A 19,278-nucleotide genomic window follows, 5' to 3' on the forward strand; every position below is an offset into this window, starting at 1 on the left:
ATTGATATTTTGTAGTATTGCCTTTAAGGTGATGTGGGAAAATGATTGCAAACCTAGAATTATTTTACCAGCCAAACTATTATTGACGAGTGAAGGTGAAATAAAGACATTTTCATACATAAGAAGAAATCTATCTCATAGGATATTGTAAGGATTAAGTAAATTTATTTATGTAACGTGTTCATAGCTACACTCCAGCAATTTCACTCCTAACTATACACCAAAAAAAAAAAAAAAAAAAAAGCACATTATTCTACTTACGGAAATACATAGGTGTGTTCACCAGAAGACATGCACAAGAAAACTCACAGCAGCATTATTCATAATAACTCCAAACCGAAAACAACCCAAATGTCCATCAACCATAGAATGGATGAATAAAATATAGTGTATTCACATAATGGAATGCTATATAATAATGAGAATGAAGTACAACTGCATGTGGTTACAAGGGAGATTGTAGATGTGTATATAATCGCATATATAATGCTGAACAAAATAAGATACAGAAGAGTGCCTACACTGTGATTTCATTTACATAAAACTTAAAACCAATCAAAACTAAATGAACGCATTAGGAATGAGGATGGTAGGCTATCCTTGGGGCAGGTAGAGACTGGGAAGGGAGTATCATGGGCATTCCAGTGTTCTGGTAATATTCTATTCCTTGATCTGGGTGCCGATTAGATGGGATATCTGTTTTTGTTTATGTATGCTGTACATTTGTGAAAAGTTTACATAAAGATAAGGGAAAAATAATGACACTGAAAAAGGATGACACTGTAAGCACTGCGGGGATAAAATTGAATGCTTATGATGTGCCAAAAACTGATCCAAGTGCTTTACATTTTAAACCTATTCAGTCTTCACACGTTAAATGAATAATAAAGTTGAAATAAATAGTTGATAATGCAGATATTTTAAAAGGCAAAAGAAATGGTCATTAGGGCCATAAGTAATTTTCTGGTAAAGAGTGATAATACAGCCAAGCCTCTTGTAGGAAGTATCAAGAAAGAAGACAGAAGATGCAAGCAGAGTGTTGGGACTGAAAGTGGGACAGAGTAACTACAGAATGAACAATTTAAGAAATACGAGAGTGCTATGAATATCTTTTGCCCTATATTTAAAAACTTAGAAAGGCCGGGCGCGGTGGCTCACACCTGTAGTCCCAGCACTTTGGGAAGCTGAGGCAGGCGGATCACTTGAGGTCAGGAGTTCGAGACCAGCCTGGCCAACATGGTGAAACCCTGTCTCTACTGAAAATACAAACATTAGCCACACATGGTGGTGGGCGCCTGTAATCCCAGCTACTCAGGAGGCTGAGGTTGCAGTGAGTGAGCTGAGATTGCACCACTGTTCTCCGGCCTGGGTGACAGAGCGAGACTCCATCTCAAATAAATAAAAAAAAACTTAGATAAATTATACAATTTTTAAAGAAAATATAAATTGCTCACTTGGTTTTAAGAAGAAATCATAAACCTGAATAGAAGAGTAACTATAGAAATGGACTTGGTAAATAGAAAAAAAAAAATCCTTTTAAGAGCACGAGGCCTAAACAGTTTTACAAGTAAGTTTACCACTCCTTTAAGGACCAAATAAACTGTTTTATGCAACTTCTTCCAGGAAACACAGAATAGAAGTTAATTTATTCATTTTATGAGACCAGTATAGCCTTGATTTGAAAACTGAGTAAGGACAGTATGGTTGTTACTTAGTATTAATAGGAGATTGATGCTAGGACCCTGCAACCCTACCAAAATTTTTGGATGCGCAAGTCTCTTATGTAAAATGGCATAGTATTTGCATATAACCTACACACATCCTCCCATATATTTAATCTCTAGATTACTTATAATTCCTAATGCAATGTAAATTTTACATAAATAGTTATTATACTGTATTGTTTAGGGAATAATGACAAGAAAAAAGTTTGTACATGTTCAGAACACAGTTTTTTTTTTTTTTTTTAATATTTCCAACCTGCACTTGGTCAAATCCACAGATGTAGAACCCCTGGATATGAAGGGCCAACTATACTAGTAAGGAAACTTACAAGCCAATCTCACATATGAAGAAATATACAAAAAATTCTAAATAAGACACTAGCAATCTAATCTTGCTGTATTTTAAAAGAGTGACTTATAACCAAATGGAGTTAATCAGAGAAATTCAAGTTTGTTGCAATATCAGAAAGCCATTCATGTAATTTACCATTTTAATGGAAAACATAGGAAAAATCCTTCTCTGGATGCAGAAAAAAGTATTTTATAACATGCAATGCTCATTTATGACATTTACTTGGAATAAACTGGGAGCAGAAGGAAACTTTAATAATCTACCACAGCCTGTAATAAACATCATACTAAAGGTGAAACTTCAGAAGCTTTACCCTAAAAGAAAAAGACATTGATAATGCTCATTATCACTACTATTTAACAACGTAGAGAAGACCTTAGCCCAGAGTTTATCAAGCCTGGCTATGATCCCTCCTTTCAGGAACATTTGGGAATATGAGTGGTGTTTTCTATGTAATAATGATTAGAAAGTGCTTTTGGCATTTAGCTCATGGGACAGGGTATAGCGGATAGGCTGGCATGGATACTAAACATCCTGTGCTGCTTGGGGGAGTTTCATACAAATAATTATCTGCCCATTATGGCAATAGCACCCTTGTTGAGGAGAGACAGTGCAGCAAGATAAGAGAAAAATGGAGGCATGGCGATGAGAAAGAAGCAGCAAAACTATCATTATTTGCACACATGCTCACTTCAAAAATCAAATAAATTATCAGAACTAAAAAGAGAGTTCAACAAGAAGTCAACATAGATCAGTCACTTTCCTATATGACAGCAATATCCAATTAGAAAACATTGTTGAGGCCAGGTGCAGTGGCTCACACCTGTAATCCCAGCACTTTGGGAGGCCAGGGCAGGAGGATTGATTGAGGCCAGGAGTTTAAGACCAACTTGGATAACATAGTGAGACCTCCATTTCTACAAAAGAAGAATTAGCTGAGTGTGGTGGTGCACACCTGTGGTCCTAGCTACTCAGGAGGCTGAAGCAGGATTGCTTGAGCCCAGGGGTTCAAGGTTACAGTGTACAGTGAACTATAATCTTGCCACTGTACTCCCACCTAGGCAACAGAGTGTGACTCTGTCTCAAAAAAAAAAAAAAAAGAAAGAAAGAAAGAAAGAAAAAAAAGAAAAGAAAGAAAAGAGAAGGAAAAGAAGATGAAAGAAAGAAAAAGAAAAGAAACATTATTCACCTGAGATCAGGTGTTCAAGACCAGCCTGGCCAATATGGTGAAACCCTGTCTCTACTAAAAATACAAAGAAATTAGCTGGGCATGGTGGCGTTTGCCTGTAGTCCCAGCTACTCAGGAGGCTGAGGCAGGAGAATCACTCCAACCCAGGAGGCGGAGGTTTCAGTGAGCCAAGATTGTACCACTGCACTCCAGCCTAGGTGACAGAGCAAGACTCTGCCAAAAAAAATTTATTGAAAAAAATTACATTCATTTATTTGTTTTAGAGATGTAGTCTCACTCTGTTGCCCAGGTTGAGGTGTAGTAATGTGATTATAGCTCACTGCAGCCTCAAACCCTATGGCTCAAGTGATCCTTTCACCCCACCCTCCCAAGTAGCTGGGGCCACAGGTCCACATCACCACGCCAGGCTAATTAAAAAAATATATTTTTTTGTGGAGATGGGGTTTCACTATGTTGCCCAGGCTGGTCTCCAATTCTTGGAGTTAGAAATTCTCCTGTCTCGGCCTCCAAAAGTGCTGGGATTATAGGTGAGCCACCGCACTTGGCTGAAAAAAATTACATGCACAATAGCAATGAATAACAAAGTGCCTAGGGAATCACTTAACAAAAACGTGTGCAAGGGATTTATGTTGAAAATTATAAATTATTCTTTAAGCACGTAAACAAAGATTTGATGAAAAGAGAGAACATATTTATCAATGGGAAACTCCTGCTTGAAGAGATAAGACTTCTCCCTCAAATAATTTATACCTTCAAGTAGTTCTAATCCAGATTCCCACTCTCAATATAACTATGCCTGGGTAAATTAGCACTTTTCATCTTCTCTTCCCAGAAATTTACAAAAGTAACAACAACAATACTCCCACAAACTCCATTTTCAGTAAAACTAAAAATATATGTAATTCACGAACCACTAAATATTTGTAAGGACTGCAAAAAGCAGCTGAGATTGGGCAGATGCAATGTGGGAGGAAGTGAAGCATGCACCATGGGAGAGGAACCATCAGGGGATCTCAGAAGGCAGGAGCAAAAATATACTTCTGAGGGTAAATTAAGCAATATCCAGAATTAAAAATGATCATATTTTGTGATGTAGCTGCTAGACTCTAGCATTTCTACTTCTAAGAATCCTAGAGAAGCTCACATATGGTACAATGAGACCAGTACAAGGATGTTTGTTGCAACATTATGTATGATCAAAAAATTAAAAGCAATCTAAATGTCATTTGAAAAGATAGATAGCTTAAACTGTAATAAAGCCTTACAGTGGAAGAAGGAAACCAGATCTGTATACATCAGTACAGCTAGGCTTCCAAAACAAAGATGAGTTAAAAAAGCAAGTTGCAGAATGGTTATAGTACAATACCATGTATATAAATATTAAATAAACATCAGTACTGTGTCTTGCTTCTATATAATTCATTTTTGGTTCATATTTGTTTTTACTAGAGAGGAAGTATAGTATAGTGCACAAAAATATAAGGTTCAGACTGCCATGTGCAAGTTACTTAACCTTTTAGCCCTTCAGTCTCTTTATTTGTAAAACAGGCATAATTATGTTTACATGATAGGGATTTGTTGAAGATTGAATGCATTAGAAAAGTGCTTGACATAATACAAGTGCTTAAATAGCCGGCGCAGTGGCTCACGCCTGTAATCCCAACACTTTGGGAGGCCGAGGTGGGCAGATCACCTGAGGTCAGGAGTTCGAGATCACCCTGGCCAACATGGTGAAACCCCGTCTCTACTAAAAATACAAAAAAAATGAGCCGGGCATGGTGACAGGTGCCTGCAATCCCAGCTACTAGGGAGGCTAAGGCAGGAGAATCACTTGAACTCGGGAAGCGGAGGTTGCAGTGAGCCGGGATCGCACCATTGCACTCCAGCTTGGGTGACAAGAGCGAGACTTCGTCTCAAAAAAAAAAAAAAGTGCTTGGCATAATAAAAGTGCTTAAGTAATGTTAGATTTCATTATTATTATAATTCATAGACACATAAATTTGTATATAAAATGTTAAGATTGAATGGAAATCCACAAATTCCTTTTTGTGTTTACTTTGGGAAATGGGAGAAGGCAGTGGGACTCAATGTGGTAGTTAAAAGGTACATCGGCTTTATTTATAATGTTTCAATTTTTTATTAAAAAATGTAAAGTATATATGACAAAATGTGTACAGTTGTTAAGTCTGCATACTTATGGTATGATTTTCATAGTTATTTTTAAAATTACTAAAGAAAATGCCATGCAAGACCCACAAAATAATATGTAGATACATATATATACATATATACACATATATGTTGTTTTGTATACAGATTTATTTACTTCTTTATACATCTATAAAAGTAAAAAGATGAGCTGGTAGTATTCCTCTTCACTAAATGCATCATTGTGACTGCCTCTGGGAAGGTGATCAGAATGAGGAAGCAGAGTACAGAACTTTAGCCTTCTCTATAATACCCTAATTTTACTTTATTTTATTTTATTTATTTTTTGAGATGGAGTCTCTCTCTGTCCCCCAGGCTGGAGTGCAGTGGCGCGATCTCGGCTCACTGCAACCTCCACCTCCCGGGTTCAAGCCATTCTTCTGCCTCAGTCTCCCGAGTAGCTGGGATTACAGGCGCCTGCCACCACACCTGGCTAATACCCTAATATTAAAAACAAGAGATTGTGAATTCATATATTACTTATTTGCTTTCTAAAAGCATAAACATTACAAAAGATCTGAAATAAGACAAAAATCTTAGGCATGCCCTACTGTACGTGGTAAAAATATGACTTGTGACTTATTTCCTTGAATTTTTCTGTATAATTATATTTTTAAATGAAAATAAAACAAAGGTTGACTTATTGTGGTTCAGTGATCAAACAGGAAACTTGTTCCAGCCTCCCTTTCCTTTACTTGCTTTTGCAAGGCCTCATTTAAAGGTGCTAGGTACCTAAGTGTGCTGGCATCCTCAAAACTTGATCCAGGGAGGCATACGTAGGTTTAGGTCTCAGCCAGTGCCTCGGAGCTGGTCAGGAAACATATCCAGCTGTCCCTATCCTCCTGCCTGACCTACGGGTATTGTGTCTTCGAATGCCTAAAGTTGGAGGTAAGAGATAGCCCTAAATTGTACATGCACTGTGGGGACAAAACCCAAAGATGGTGAATTCTCAGCTAGTGATTAGTGTCTTCATTTTCTGTTACTTTTTAAAAACAGTATTTGGCCAAGTGGCTCACACCTGTAATCCCAGCACTTTGAGAGGCTCAGGCAGGAGAATTGCTTGAACCTAGGAGTTTGAGACCAGCCTGGGCAACATGGTGAAACCTTGTCTCTACAAAAAAATCAAAATAAATTAGCCAGGTGTGGTGGCACATGCCAGTAGTCCCAGCTACTTGAGAGGCTGAGGTGGGGGGATCATTTGTGCCGGGGAGGTCAAGGCCGCAGTGAGCTGTAAACATACCGTTCTACTCCAGCCTGGGCAACAGAGTGAGACCCTGACTCAAAAAAAACATGTATTTTTCACCTGTATCCAACAAATTCCCTACCCCATATTTTTCCCACCTCTGGAGTCTGAAAACGCCTTGTATTTCAGTATGTAAATTTGTTTATTACAGAGCATTCCACGATGTGATTATTCAGTAGTCCCTTAATATTCTTCAAATGCATTCCAGCATCTTACATGCAACTAAAATGTCTTATGGTGCAATTACTAACAAGAGGCAGTGAGGCACAGATAACACAAGCTGTGAGGCACATCTAGAGGCTGTTCCCTGATGTCATGTTATCCTGTCATGGCCCTCACATTTAGAGAAGAGGAAAGGAACTGACAGGGAGTTAATTATATACCGGAGGGGGGGGGGTGTGTGTGGGTTGGCCCACTTGTTCCTAAGCTGTGCTGCTTCATCCTGCAGGTCGGGGTCTCCCAGCAGGACAAGCTGAGGTGGAGATGATAGAAAGAGCCCGCGAGAAGCGTGCTTGGGAAGCCACTCTCCCTGCTCTGAGTGACACCTCCCAGTTTGAGAAGAGGAGGAAGATGATGAATGAAATGGAGAGGAAGGAGTGGGCCTTCAGAGAGCAGGAGATTGAAAAGTAGGTTCTCTGTCACCCAGGCAACTGTTCCTGTACTGGTGGGAATAATGTTAATACTTTATATCTGCAAAGCATTCTCCCGAATGTATGGGTTGAAAAGCAATCCTCAACATATAGAGATAGGAAATTGGGCTTCCGCTTCTTTCAGGAGCAGTCACATGCTTCTGAGGTGGTCCAGAAGCTCTGTATACTCTTCTCTCCAATAACATACAAATGTAGAATGCCCTCTGTGTGTGTGAAGAAGGTCAGCATGGAACCCAGGTTTGAACAACTCCTGAAGGGCATCTCTGATTCTTCTCTTCCCTTTTCTCTTTAGTAGCTATCTTAACTGTCACAGAATCCCACTAATTTCTGCAAAGCACCTTTCAAACTGTCCCTTCATGTTCATTCCCAGTGCCACTGTCCCAGTCCCTGGGCTTTCTATGTATCCCTTCAAACAGCCTTGGCACTAGTCCTAGCTCTTACCCACTGCCCCCCCATTCCACCCCCAAGACACTGTATTCACAGTCAGGATGCCTTGCGTTCTAGCTAGAGCTGATGGGGAATTTCCTATTCAAAAGACAAATTATGGAATTCTTCCATTAAGAGATGAGTTTATATAACAATATACATAAATAACAATATGCTGAGGTACTTGTGGTTGGATTTTGAATTATTTTAACTGATATATTTTCAGCAATGGAGTTGTTGCTGATATGTGGAAATGATAAGAGATTATGAGAACCAAAAAATTATAACTCTCTAGCAAGAACAAAGGAAGGGCGTTTGCTGAGTTTGTGCTTTGTGCTAGGCTGTGCTGACGTACTTTATTGTTCATAGCAATGCTACCAAGGACCCTTACACACAAGAGAGGGACCCAGAGAGTTAGAGACTCAGCTTGGTGCTAAATTTGGAATATGTTAATTTTTTCCAACACCTTCAGATTAAGCCTGAATCTAGGCTTTGGATGTTTTGATAAAAGCTTGCAATTTAATTTAAAAAATAGTGTTTGGGGTAAAGTAGGTGTCAAATACCCAATCCTGTTGGCAGAAATTTAAATTTATTATTGTACTTTGGAAAGATATGTGTCTTTTCAAAAGGCATTGAAACTATTAAAAATGTATCTGGCCAGAGTGAAGGCGTCACCTGAGAAAGCGAGTACATTTGTTAAACTGAGGGCAATTTTGATACATGTATTTTGAGTCCCTTTTACCTGCTAGGCTCTGTGCTGTGAGCTGGGAAAATAGGGATGAATAGGAAACTGCTCTTCCTCACAGAGCTCCTTATGGTCCACTGGGGCAGGGGGAGCAGGGAAGGTGGACAAGGATGGGGCAAAAGATCTTAGACCAACCCCTCTCGGGCTGTGCCTATCAGGTGATGTGCTGTTCTGTACAAAAAGTGCTTGGTGGAACCCAGGTGAAAGAACAGTTAGTTCTATTTAAGGTGGGTGATTTGAGAAAGAAAACTACTAAGAGGAGGTAGCCTCTGAGCTGGGTTTTGAAGGGTAGGTAAGAAGCCATCAGGCAGATAGTAATATCAGACAGTCATATCAGAAACTATCAGGTAGACCAATACTTCAGAGGTGTTGGTCTGAGATCTTTTGCACCATCTCTTTGCCCATCTTCCTGCCCCTTCCTGCCCCAGTGAATTATAAGGAGCTCTGTCAATAATATCAGATTGACGATGATAATGATGATGATGACGATTAGTTGACTATAAGGAGCTCTGTCAATATCAGATGATAAGTGAATGGTAAGGAGCTCTGTCAATAATAATAATAACAATAATAATAATATGGTGATGAGTGGATTATAAGGAGTTCTGTCAATGATATCAGATGAAGAAGAAGATATCTATAGAGCGTGGGACACTTATAGAGGGCTTACTACCTACCAGATGATGCTCTAAGCATATAGATCTCAAAGTGTGGTCCACAGACCAGCAGCATCAACATTACCTTGGAACTTGGTAGAAATGCAGGTGATCAGGCCCCATCCCAGGACCTACTGAATCAGGGGTTGGGACCCAGCAATCCATATCAGAACCTGTGCTCTAGATTATGCTGCACTCTGAAATTTAAGACTACTGTTAGAGCACTTTGTGTATACATTAACTCACTTAATGCTCACAACTTCATGAAGAGGGTACTATTATTCCCTCCACTTTACCATTGAAGAGATTGAGGTCAGTGGTGACATGGAAAATTGAACCTAGCATTTCTAACTCTAGAGAGAAAAGTGACTGGGGTGTGTGGCTTAGTTTTAAAAATGCCTACCTCTCCAGTGAGCTGAGATCACGCCACTGCACTCCAGCCTGGGCGACAGAGCGAGACTCCGTCTCTCTCTCTCACACACACACACACACACACACACAAAGCCTACCACTCCATTCTCATTTGTCACTACACTCTCACCCCTCTCAAGTGCATTCACTCTGAGAAACCCTGCCTGTGTGACATGTTGTTCTCCCTCCAGTCCTTTTGAGTTGAACATTCAGCTTCCCCTGCTGAGGCCCTGCTTTTCCCTTGTCAATGTGGCAAATCCCAATCCTGAGTTTACAGCTCTTCTAAGGAAGGCTTCCCCACCTGTTCCCTCTTTTCCCCCTGCCCTATCCTTTCTTCTTCCAGGAAGAGTTTTCACTCTTCTAGCCTAGTATGTATCTCCTTGTGCTGGAAATGTTGGTTCATATGCCTATTCCGCCGGAACAGTGCTTGTTGAGAGAAGGTGTTTTGTCTTGTACATTGTTGTTCCTGCCTGGCATATGGTGGGCACTTAATAAATATTTGGCAAATGAGTAAGTGAATAAATTCAGGTATGAATCTCTAAGCAGGAGTAAAATGTATGTTCAAATCTCTGTTTTAGGAAGGAAAACCTTGACAGCTGGGTGGAGCAAAGATTGGAAGGAGGACAGACTAGCAGCTAGGAGTCCATGTTAGGAGTGAGATGACCAGACATGAGCCAGGGAATACAAGAAGCACTTACGAGGAGAGATCTGTAGCAGCGGGAAGAAGGTGTAAGAGGGGCAGACTTCTGGGGGAACAAATGAGTAGGGTTTTGTTTTGTTTTTTTAATTGTCAAGGGGCAGCTGGAGATTCAAATAGATGGAAATTCTGGTTCAGAAATATCTAAGCTGGGCTGGACGTGGTGGCTCACGCCTGTAATCCCAGCACTTTGGGAGGCCAAGGTGGGATCACTTGAGGCCAGGGGTTCGAGACCAGCTCGGCCAATGTAGTGAAACTCCATCTGTACTAAAAATACAAAAATTAGCCAGGTGTGTTGGTGGGCGCCTGTAGTCCCAGCTACTCGGGAGGCTGAAGCATGAAAACCGCCTGAACCTAGGAGGCAGAGGCTGCAGTGAGTTTAGATCAGGCGACTGCACTCCAGCCTGGGCAACAGAGCGAGACTCTGTCTCAGAAAAAAAGAAAGAAAAAAGAAATATCTAAGCTGGAGGTACAGATTACACAGTCATCTGTGCATTGTTGGATGCACATGAGCAAGGTAGCCCAAGGAGAACAAGTTGAAGGTAGGGGGAAAAGAAACAAAGATTTGTTGAGTACCTATTATATGCCAGGCACTGGCATTTTTACCTCATTCCTTAGGACAGCATGCCAGAACCACATTTCCTCTTCACTCCCCCTATTACGTAACCCTCCAGGAATACCACTCGACCTGGCACTGTGCACAAACCTCTTACTGTTCCTTTAGGCCCATCTGCCTAGAGAGCCCTTCTTTTACCCCATCTGCCTGGCATACTCTTCTTCATCCTTGAGAACTACACCCATATATATTCCTATTATATAGAGAGTCTCTATTGAGTGCCACCCCCACGCCCTGAATTCATCTGTCATACTTTTGCCAGAGTGGTCTTTTGACAATACATGAACATGATACCAGCCCACAGAGAAGAGCCTGTCTGTGGCAGCCGTTCCCTTCCTCTCCGTTTGAGATGCCATATGCTTCTTTATGTTTTGTAATTTACTTGAAGACTGCAGGAGATTCGCCTGGAAGTTCTAAAAGAGCTGTTGAGGAAGCGTGAAGAGAATCAGAATGAAGTGAATATGAAGCACTTGAATGCACGGTGGTCTAAACTGCAGGAGGCAAAAGAGGCAAAAATGGCAAAAATTCAGCGCACACATGTATCAAGTAATGGTGTAGTATGAACAATGAAGACAGTGGAAAAGTGGGCTTTGCTTTGGATCTTTGACCAAACCTGACTTAACTATGATATAATTCTGTTTTGGTCCTGGGAATCACATAGGTAAGGGCTGAGAGATGAGTTATTTCTTAAAGGTAGAAGAGTGGAGGAAATTCCCTTACTAAGAAAATCAAGTGATGGTGTCCTAACAGGTAATCAAGTTATTGAGATAATGTGTGTGTGTGTGTGTGTGTGTGTGTGTGTGTGTGTGTGTGTATGTATGTGTGTGTCTGTATGTATGTGTGGTGGGATAGGTGTTAGGTTCCCCATATTCATGGTCCACAGCCCTGGATAAAGAGCCCTGTTTCTTACCCTTTTTTCATTTTGCCCTTAAAGGTGACGTTTTAGACATCCTTTTTCCTAATCACCTTGCCACAAGAAATTTTAATACCACATATATAACATATGTATGTTTACGTACTATATGTATATCTATACTTTATACATTAAAAGAGGAAGTATATGGTTTATTATTTTTATTCAGTGCAAGATTAAGAATGACTGAATTAAAGATTCAAGTTAAATTTATATTTTAAAAATTTAAGGCCAAGAGAGGTAGCTCATGCCTGTAATTCCAGCACTTTGGGAGGCTGAGGTGGGAGGATTGCTTAAGGCTAGAAGTTCAAGACCAGCCTGAGCAACATAGTGAGACCCCATCTCTACAAATTTTTTTAAAACTTAGCCAGATGTGGTGGTACACATCTGTAGTCATAGCTCCTTGGAGCTGAGGTGGGAGGATGGCTTAAGCCCAGGAGCTCAAGGCTACAGTGAGTTATGATTGTACCACTGCACTCCAGCCTGGGTGATATAGACCTTGTCTCAAAATAAATAAATAAATGGTATCAATTACATGTGCAGACTATATATGCACGCATTCACAATATAATCACATTTTAAAAAATCATTCAAAATTTTTTTCTAACAAAAATAAAAAATCACAAAACAAATTATTGCTTACAATTATGTTTAGTGAACTTAAATTTTAACTTTTTCTTGATGTGAGAAAAGAGCACTTAACTGCCAGATATTTATTTAGATATGATCAACATTTTTTTCAGTACTTGGCATAACTAATGATAGATCTGACTTTTGTAGGCAAATAATAAAATTTAAATCATTTTTACTTAATTCTAAAACCCAAGTCACACCCAAAAGTGCTGAGGATCAAACATAAACAACATCCCCAAGACAGCAGTGGCACACAGGCCCCCTCTTGCAGCATGACGTCACGATCTTGTGATAAGATTTTTACCCCCGTTGAAAGTGCACAATGTAGAGCCACCAAAGGGGCTTGGGTCTGTGATGGGGTCTGAGAGAAAAGGAGCACAGGAGGTGGTGAGCGTGACTCTTTAGATGAGTGTACTCCTCATGTGCACAGTTGAGCCTTTCCCTCTGACTGCCAAAAAACTGTAAGCTGGGACAGTCTTTGGTTTATTTTGGTGTTAACCAAGATGAACCTATAGTCTTTGCTTTTGATTATTCTTGTAAGGGAGAATATTTCCCTAGTTCCCCCACTGAACATGTATTTTCCAGTTGCTTTGAGTTTCATTCATTTAACAAACTTTTACTGAATACCTCTTCTTGGCCTGGAGTTTGAAATGCAATTATAAAATATTTTTGACGAGTACCAATTGAGGGCACTAGCTGATTCTGCTTCTGTGACTCCTGCCTGTCTCATGACAATCTGGGCCACACAGATGGCAGACCTCTGTTTTTAGTGTTACATTCTGGCTGTCGTGAGTCATCATGAAATTCATTCATTTCAATAGCTTCTCTGTGAATAACACTAGAATTGGCTTACTCTTCTGCATTTGTATAATTCAGAGCAATATTTTGGAGATAGTCATGGAGGTATGTTTTATTTCAGCAATCAGAAAACTTGTAGGAAAGGGAAAGAACATAGAAGGGAAGTTGGAGAGAAGAAATATCATCAAGGATTATTCTGATTATGCATCACAAGTCTATGGACCTCTGTCTCGTCTTGGGTGTTTCCCAGACAATAACTCAGAGGACTTTGTAGTAAAAAACTACTATCTCAACACCTATGAAGGTAAGCAATTTACATAATTGGAAATCCGCTATAAGAGGGTTATCTCAGAAATATGAGCAAATATACAAAATGTAGAAATTTAGATTAAAAGCTAAGCAATAAAAATATCAGCAATAAACACTGATGAACAGGTTTAACATTATTAACATGAGTTCATACAAACCAATAAAAACTGCTAAGACCCAAATAAATAAATAGACACACTATAGAACACACAAATAGACACACTATAGTCCTTGCTATAGAACAATTCAGCAAGGACTAAATTCAGTTAGCTACTAAATGTTAAAAAATGTTTAATGTCACTAATAATCAAAGTTATTTAACAATGAAATAGAGAAAACTTTTATACCAGGTTTTTGAAGCAAACAAGAAATATGTATAATGAAATCAACCCTTTATAAAAAAATGTCAAAAAACTAGTGGGCAAGAGGATGGAGAACCAGGGGATAAGTTCATGGAGAGGGCTATACCTCTTATGAAGTTCAAAAAAGGCTTATTTAGTTATTTAATTTCACTGACAAGTTAAAGTATCATGTGGCCAAGATCACGAGTTGCTGGTTACACTGCTGAACTTGTAGCTCTGGCTGGCCATCTCTGGAGCTAAATGTAATAAACTGGTGAACGTCTACTTTAGAAGGGTGGCACCACATATCATAGAATCATTAATTTTCTGTTGATTACTATTATTGAATTGCTACTTTTTTGTAGGGCAATAGTTTCACTTTAGAATGCATTTCTCATTTTACAGTCTAAGTCACTGAGAATGTGAGTTAATTATATGGAAATGTGCTAATACATTTCAGGGACACTTCATTCTATTATATGAGATACACCCTCTCAACAATTCTAATGAAACTACTTGGCAAACAGCTACAAAAGTTAACAATATACCTTAAAAATAATAAACGTAAGCACTGGATACTAAAAAACATGTACTTCCTTCTCATAGGATTAGTCGAACTTGAGTCACGTCTCCCAGATTTTGTGACACAACCCCGAATCCGAGCTCCAAAACCTAAAGTCATTACCACCACAGCTGGTTTTCTGAAGAGGGCAGCAAGGTTGGACTATGAGTTGGCAGAGGTTCATAAGGTATAATCATTATCTGGAGGACAAAATGCTTCTAATGTGATTTTTGCAGATAAATGCTACACTCCAAAAATTGCAGCAATGTCCAGTGGGTCAAACATAGACCTACATTCTCTGCTCTGCAGTTTTCTGAGATTGCCCATGCTCTGCTGAACCAATGTGTGGATTTCCCCTCATTTCACACTTCAGGAAACTTCTTGGAGATTATTTTCCCCATTTGCAGAAATCATATTACTTTCTGAAAGCGTTTTCAACTTGGATCTCTATATAAACTTTGACACTATACTAAGGTGTAGCAAGTTTCTATTGTTGGTGTTAATAGCTGTAATAGGCCTGATTTTCTCCCTTTTGTGTTCATGTGATTAGGCCATATGAAGAAAAAGAGTTACGTTCAACTCCTTTCTCATCTAGTTAAAGCTCTAAAGGAAAATGTGTGATGGCTTTCCCCAGGATCCGCAGCATGTCATCCACCAGCTGGGCTTTCCCTTTTGGTAGCTGGACTGCAGGTGTACGGAATCTGTGGTTTATGCTGGTGGTACTTATTCTTTCCTGTGCATCAGAATCTCATGGAGGACTTGTTAAGACACATGCAGCTGGGCCCCATCCCCAAAGTTTCTGATTGAGTAGGTCTGAGGTAGGGCTGGAGTATTTGCCTTTTTGATAAGTTTTCCGGTGATGCTGCTGCTGCTGGTCCAGGAATCACACTTCAAGGCCCACTGGTTTATGATACGCTTTAATCACTGACCCATTCATGTTTGTTCAGTTGATTTTAGTAGTTAATAAAGATTGATGGTAACCTATCCTCAAAACAGGACCTTAACAGTAATTTATGTTTGTCGAAGTGATTCTTTCTCACCTCATCCCCATTCCCCATCTCCTTTTACCCATCCTGAATGCTGTGTTCATCATTCTCTCACTTTCTATTAAGATTTTTTATAGATTCTTTTTATTAAGTTATGGAAGTTCCTTTCTATTCTTAATTTACTAAAGCCTTTAATCATGTGTTTATGTTGAATTTTATCAAATGTTTATCTCTATCACACAATTTTTAGACATGTTATTTTTTAAATTATTGTAGCAACATTTATAATTGTTTACAAATGCTAATCTATCCTTGCATGCCTGGAAAGAACCTGCCTTGGTCAAAGCATACAGCTTATTTTCAATACCTTGTTGGATTTGGTTTACTCATATGTTGATTAGGATTTTGCTTCTACATTCATGAGTGAAATGGCCTTCTTGTTTTTCTTTCTCATTTTGACTATGTATGGGGTTGGTGTTATAATTATGCAGGTTTCCTGAAATTAACTGAGGAATATTCCTTCCTTTTTCTTTTTTGGGATGAGTTTAAATAAGATTGGGATGATCTGTTCCTTCAGTTTGGTAGACTATGCATATGAAATTATCTGGGACTAATGTTTTCTTCATAGGAAAAATTTTAACCACTATTTCAATTTCTTTACAACTTGTAGAACTCTTCTGAATTATTTTTGGTAAATTTTTTTTTAATAAATTCCATTTCACCTACCTTTTCAATTTTTTTTTTTTGCATATGATTACTGATAGTATTGTTTTATAATCTTTTAAATGTTTGTTTTATCTTATTCATGTCTACTTTTTTCATTTACAATATTGTTTATTTATGCCTTAACTCTTTTCCTTAATCAGGTTTACTGAAGGCTTGCTTATTTTCTTAATATTTATGTTTCCAAACAATGAACTTTTGATTTTGTTGATTTCCTGTATTATATGTTTTTTTAATCATATTAATTTCTACTCCTATATTTATTCTATATTTCTTTCTACTTTCTTAGGGTTTGTTTCACAGGTCTTTTCTTAAATTGCACATGTAGCTCATCAGTTTCAGGCATTCATCTGTTTTATATAAGTATTTTAGGTTAAACATTTCCTTCAAAATGCTGACTTTTGTTACATTTCATTAGTTTTGATATGTAGTATTTGTCATTCTTAATATCTAATATCAAAAAAACCATTATAATTTTTTAATCTGTGAGTATTTAATAGTGTGTTTTAAAATTTCCAAATATGCAGGAATTTTAACTCATTTTCTCATTAACCTCTAACTCAATTGTGTTGTAATCAGAGGTCATAGTCTGTGTGGTACCTATCCTTTGAAATTTCATGAGGCTTGCTTTGTGGACCAGTGTATGATTATACATATAAAATAATAAAATACACCTTCAAATAACACAATGCCACTTCATGGGTAGAGCGGACACCTTAGAGCAGATTATTTCCAACTCCTTCTTCCCATCCCTGTAATGTTCCTGTCATTCATTTCACTCGTCCAAATGCTGTAATCAGATTATAATGCTATAATCATTTTACTTTTATTGCTTTAGTTAGCAGTTATCTTTTAGATCAATTAAAAATAAGAAAAACAATATAATTTATTTATTCCTTCTCTTCTGCTCTTCTTATACTTATCGATCTAAGTTTTTGATCTATTCCATTTTTCACCTGCCTGCAGAACATTTTTTTAAAAAATCATTTCTTGCAGGGAAGGTCTGCTGGCCATGAATTCCTTCAGTCTTTGTTTGCCCGCTTTATTTTGGGGAGGGGGGGGGGGAATGTAATTTGCATACAATAAAATCACACTTTTAAAATATATAATTCAGTAGTTTTTAGCATATTCACAAGTCTGTGCAACCATCACCACCATCTAATTCCAGAATATTTTCATCATCCCCAAAACAAACCCCAGGCCTAATAGTGCTCAATTCCAATTCCCGCTTCCCCTTAGCCCCCGGCAACCACTTTCCTTTTTTCTTTTTTGGCGGAGTCTCTCTCAGTCGCCCAGGCTGGAGTGCAGTGGCGCGATCTTGGCTCACTGCCAGCTCTGCCTCCTGGGTTCACGCCATTCTCCTGCCTCAACCTCCCAAGTAGCTGGGACTACAGGCACCCGCCACCACGCCTGGCTGATTTTTTTTGTATTTTTAGTAGAGACGGGGTTTCACCGTGTTAGCCAGAATGGTCTCGATCTACTGACATCGTGATCCACCCACCTTAGCCTCCCAAAGTGCTGGGATTACAGGCGTGAGCCACTGTGCCCGGCCTATTCTACTTTCTTTTTATGGATTTGCTGATTCTGGACATTTCATATACATGGAATCATGCAGTATATGGCCTTTTGCGTCTGGCTTCTTTCACTTAGCATAGCATTTTTAAGGTTCATCCAGGTTTTAATACATCTCAGTACTTCATTCTTTTTTTATGATTATGTAACATTCCATTGTGTGGATATACCACATTTGATTTCTCTACTCATCATTTGATGATGAATCCACCAAGAATATAACCATGTTTAGTCAGTGGTTAACTTTTTTTTTTTTTTTTTTGAGATGGAGTTTCGCTCTTGTTGCCCAGCCTGGAGTGCACTGGCGCGATCTTAGCTCATTGCAACTTCTGCCTCCCAGGTTCAAGTGATTCTCCTGCCTCAGCCTCCCGAGTAGCTGGGATTACAGGCATGCACCACTATGCCCGGCTAATTCTGTATTTTTAGTGGAGACAGGGTTTCTGTTGGTCAGGCTGGTTGGTTAACGTATTTTTAGGAATATCATAGCACCTCTTGGGAGATACACACATTCTTGGTAGTATTTCTCAAACTGACCTAGCGTCACCATAGAGAATATTAATATTCTGATTAATATTTATATCTGTGACCTAGATCTGGTAATGAAGGAAAATATAGGGTACAATATACGTTATTCAGGTGATGGGTATGCTAAAAGCCTAGATTTCACCATTATGTAATGTATTCATGTAAAAAACTGCACTTTTACCTCGTAAATTTATGCAAATTTTTGTTAAAAAAATAAGAGATTCTATTAATTGGCATTATTTCAGGCACTGTTGGATAAGAAGAACAAAGTTCTTGAAGCCAGGAAACCCCCTCGCTTCCTTCAGAGAAACCCAATACCTCAACCTCGGCTTCCAACTCCAACCTTGGAAATGACTTCCAATGTAAGTTGGAAACTTTTTAGTTGAAATGTTAAATTCAATATCGTTGTCAGCTTATTCTTAGGATAGTTTAGCTTAAAGCAAATCTAATTTAGCAGTGTTAGTTTCCCAAGCTCTAACTTAAATATTCTCTTTATTCTTATGTAGCAAACATCAGACACACACAAAAACAAACGAGATGAAATGAAATCTAAACCCAGTTCTTTTCAAAAATAAAAACACAATTTAAAAAATCTTTCCATGAAAAATCAGCATCAGAAGGTAGTGCTCATGTATATGAAATAGAAAAAGAAGATTGAGTGATGATCAGTTACCATAACTATCTTCCCATATGGAGAGATGGCTGATGACTGTTGGAGTCGAAGAGGAACGAAATGCCAGAGGTGTCATCAAGATAGGCTTGCTTCTGGGGTGGGAATGACTCAAAGGGCCTGCCCAGGGCCACATCTCACCAGACTCAATTTGAGCAAGGTAGCAGAGTTGGTTGGGATTTAGAGGACTGACTCAGACTAAACAAATCCACAGGAAACTGTTAGAGATGCCATGTTGCAAATTTATTACTTTACGGAGAGAACCATAACTGCCTACTAGATCAGGCTATTCCTCTTGGCCAGTCAGCACATTATCTCTCAATATAGGA

The 19,278-nt window shown here is 38.8% G+C and overlaps 1 protein-coding gene across 3 annotated transcripts in view; it reads left to right on the forward strand.

Moving 5' to 3' along the window:
* Positions 1–19,278, forward strand: part of MAATS1 (MYCBP associated and testis expressed 1) — a 63,365-nt gene that overhangs the window by 15,632 nt on the left and 28,455 nt on the right. For all 3 annotated transcript variants that reach the window (XM_025376127.1, XM_025376128.1, XM_025376129.1), the window contains 5 exons: positions 7,165–7,342; positions 11,306–11,463; positions 13,383–13,565; positions 14,518–14,660; positions 18,525–18,641. In XM_025376127.1, coding sequence (XP_025231912.1) covers positions 7,165–7,342; positions 11,306–11,463; positions 13,383–13,565; positions 14,518–14,660; positions 18,525–18,641 — 779 coding nt within the window. The remainder of the gene's footprint in view (positions 1–7,164; positions 7,343–11,305; positions 11,464–13,382; positions 13,566–14,517; positions 14,661–18,524; positions 18,642–19,278) is intronic.

Source organism: Theropithecus gelada, chromosome 2 (assembly GCF_003255815.1).
Source record: "Theropithecus gelada isolate Dixy chromosome 2, Tgel_1.0, whole genome shotgun sequence".
Classification (NCBI taxonomy): domain Eukaryota; kingdom Metazoa; phylum Chordata; class Mammalia; order Primates; family Cercopithecidae; genus Theropithecus; species Theropithecus gelada.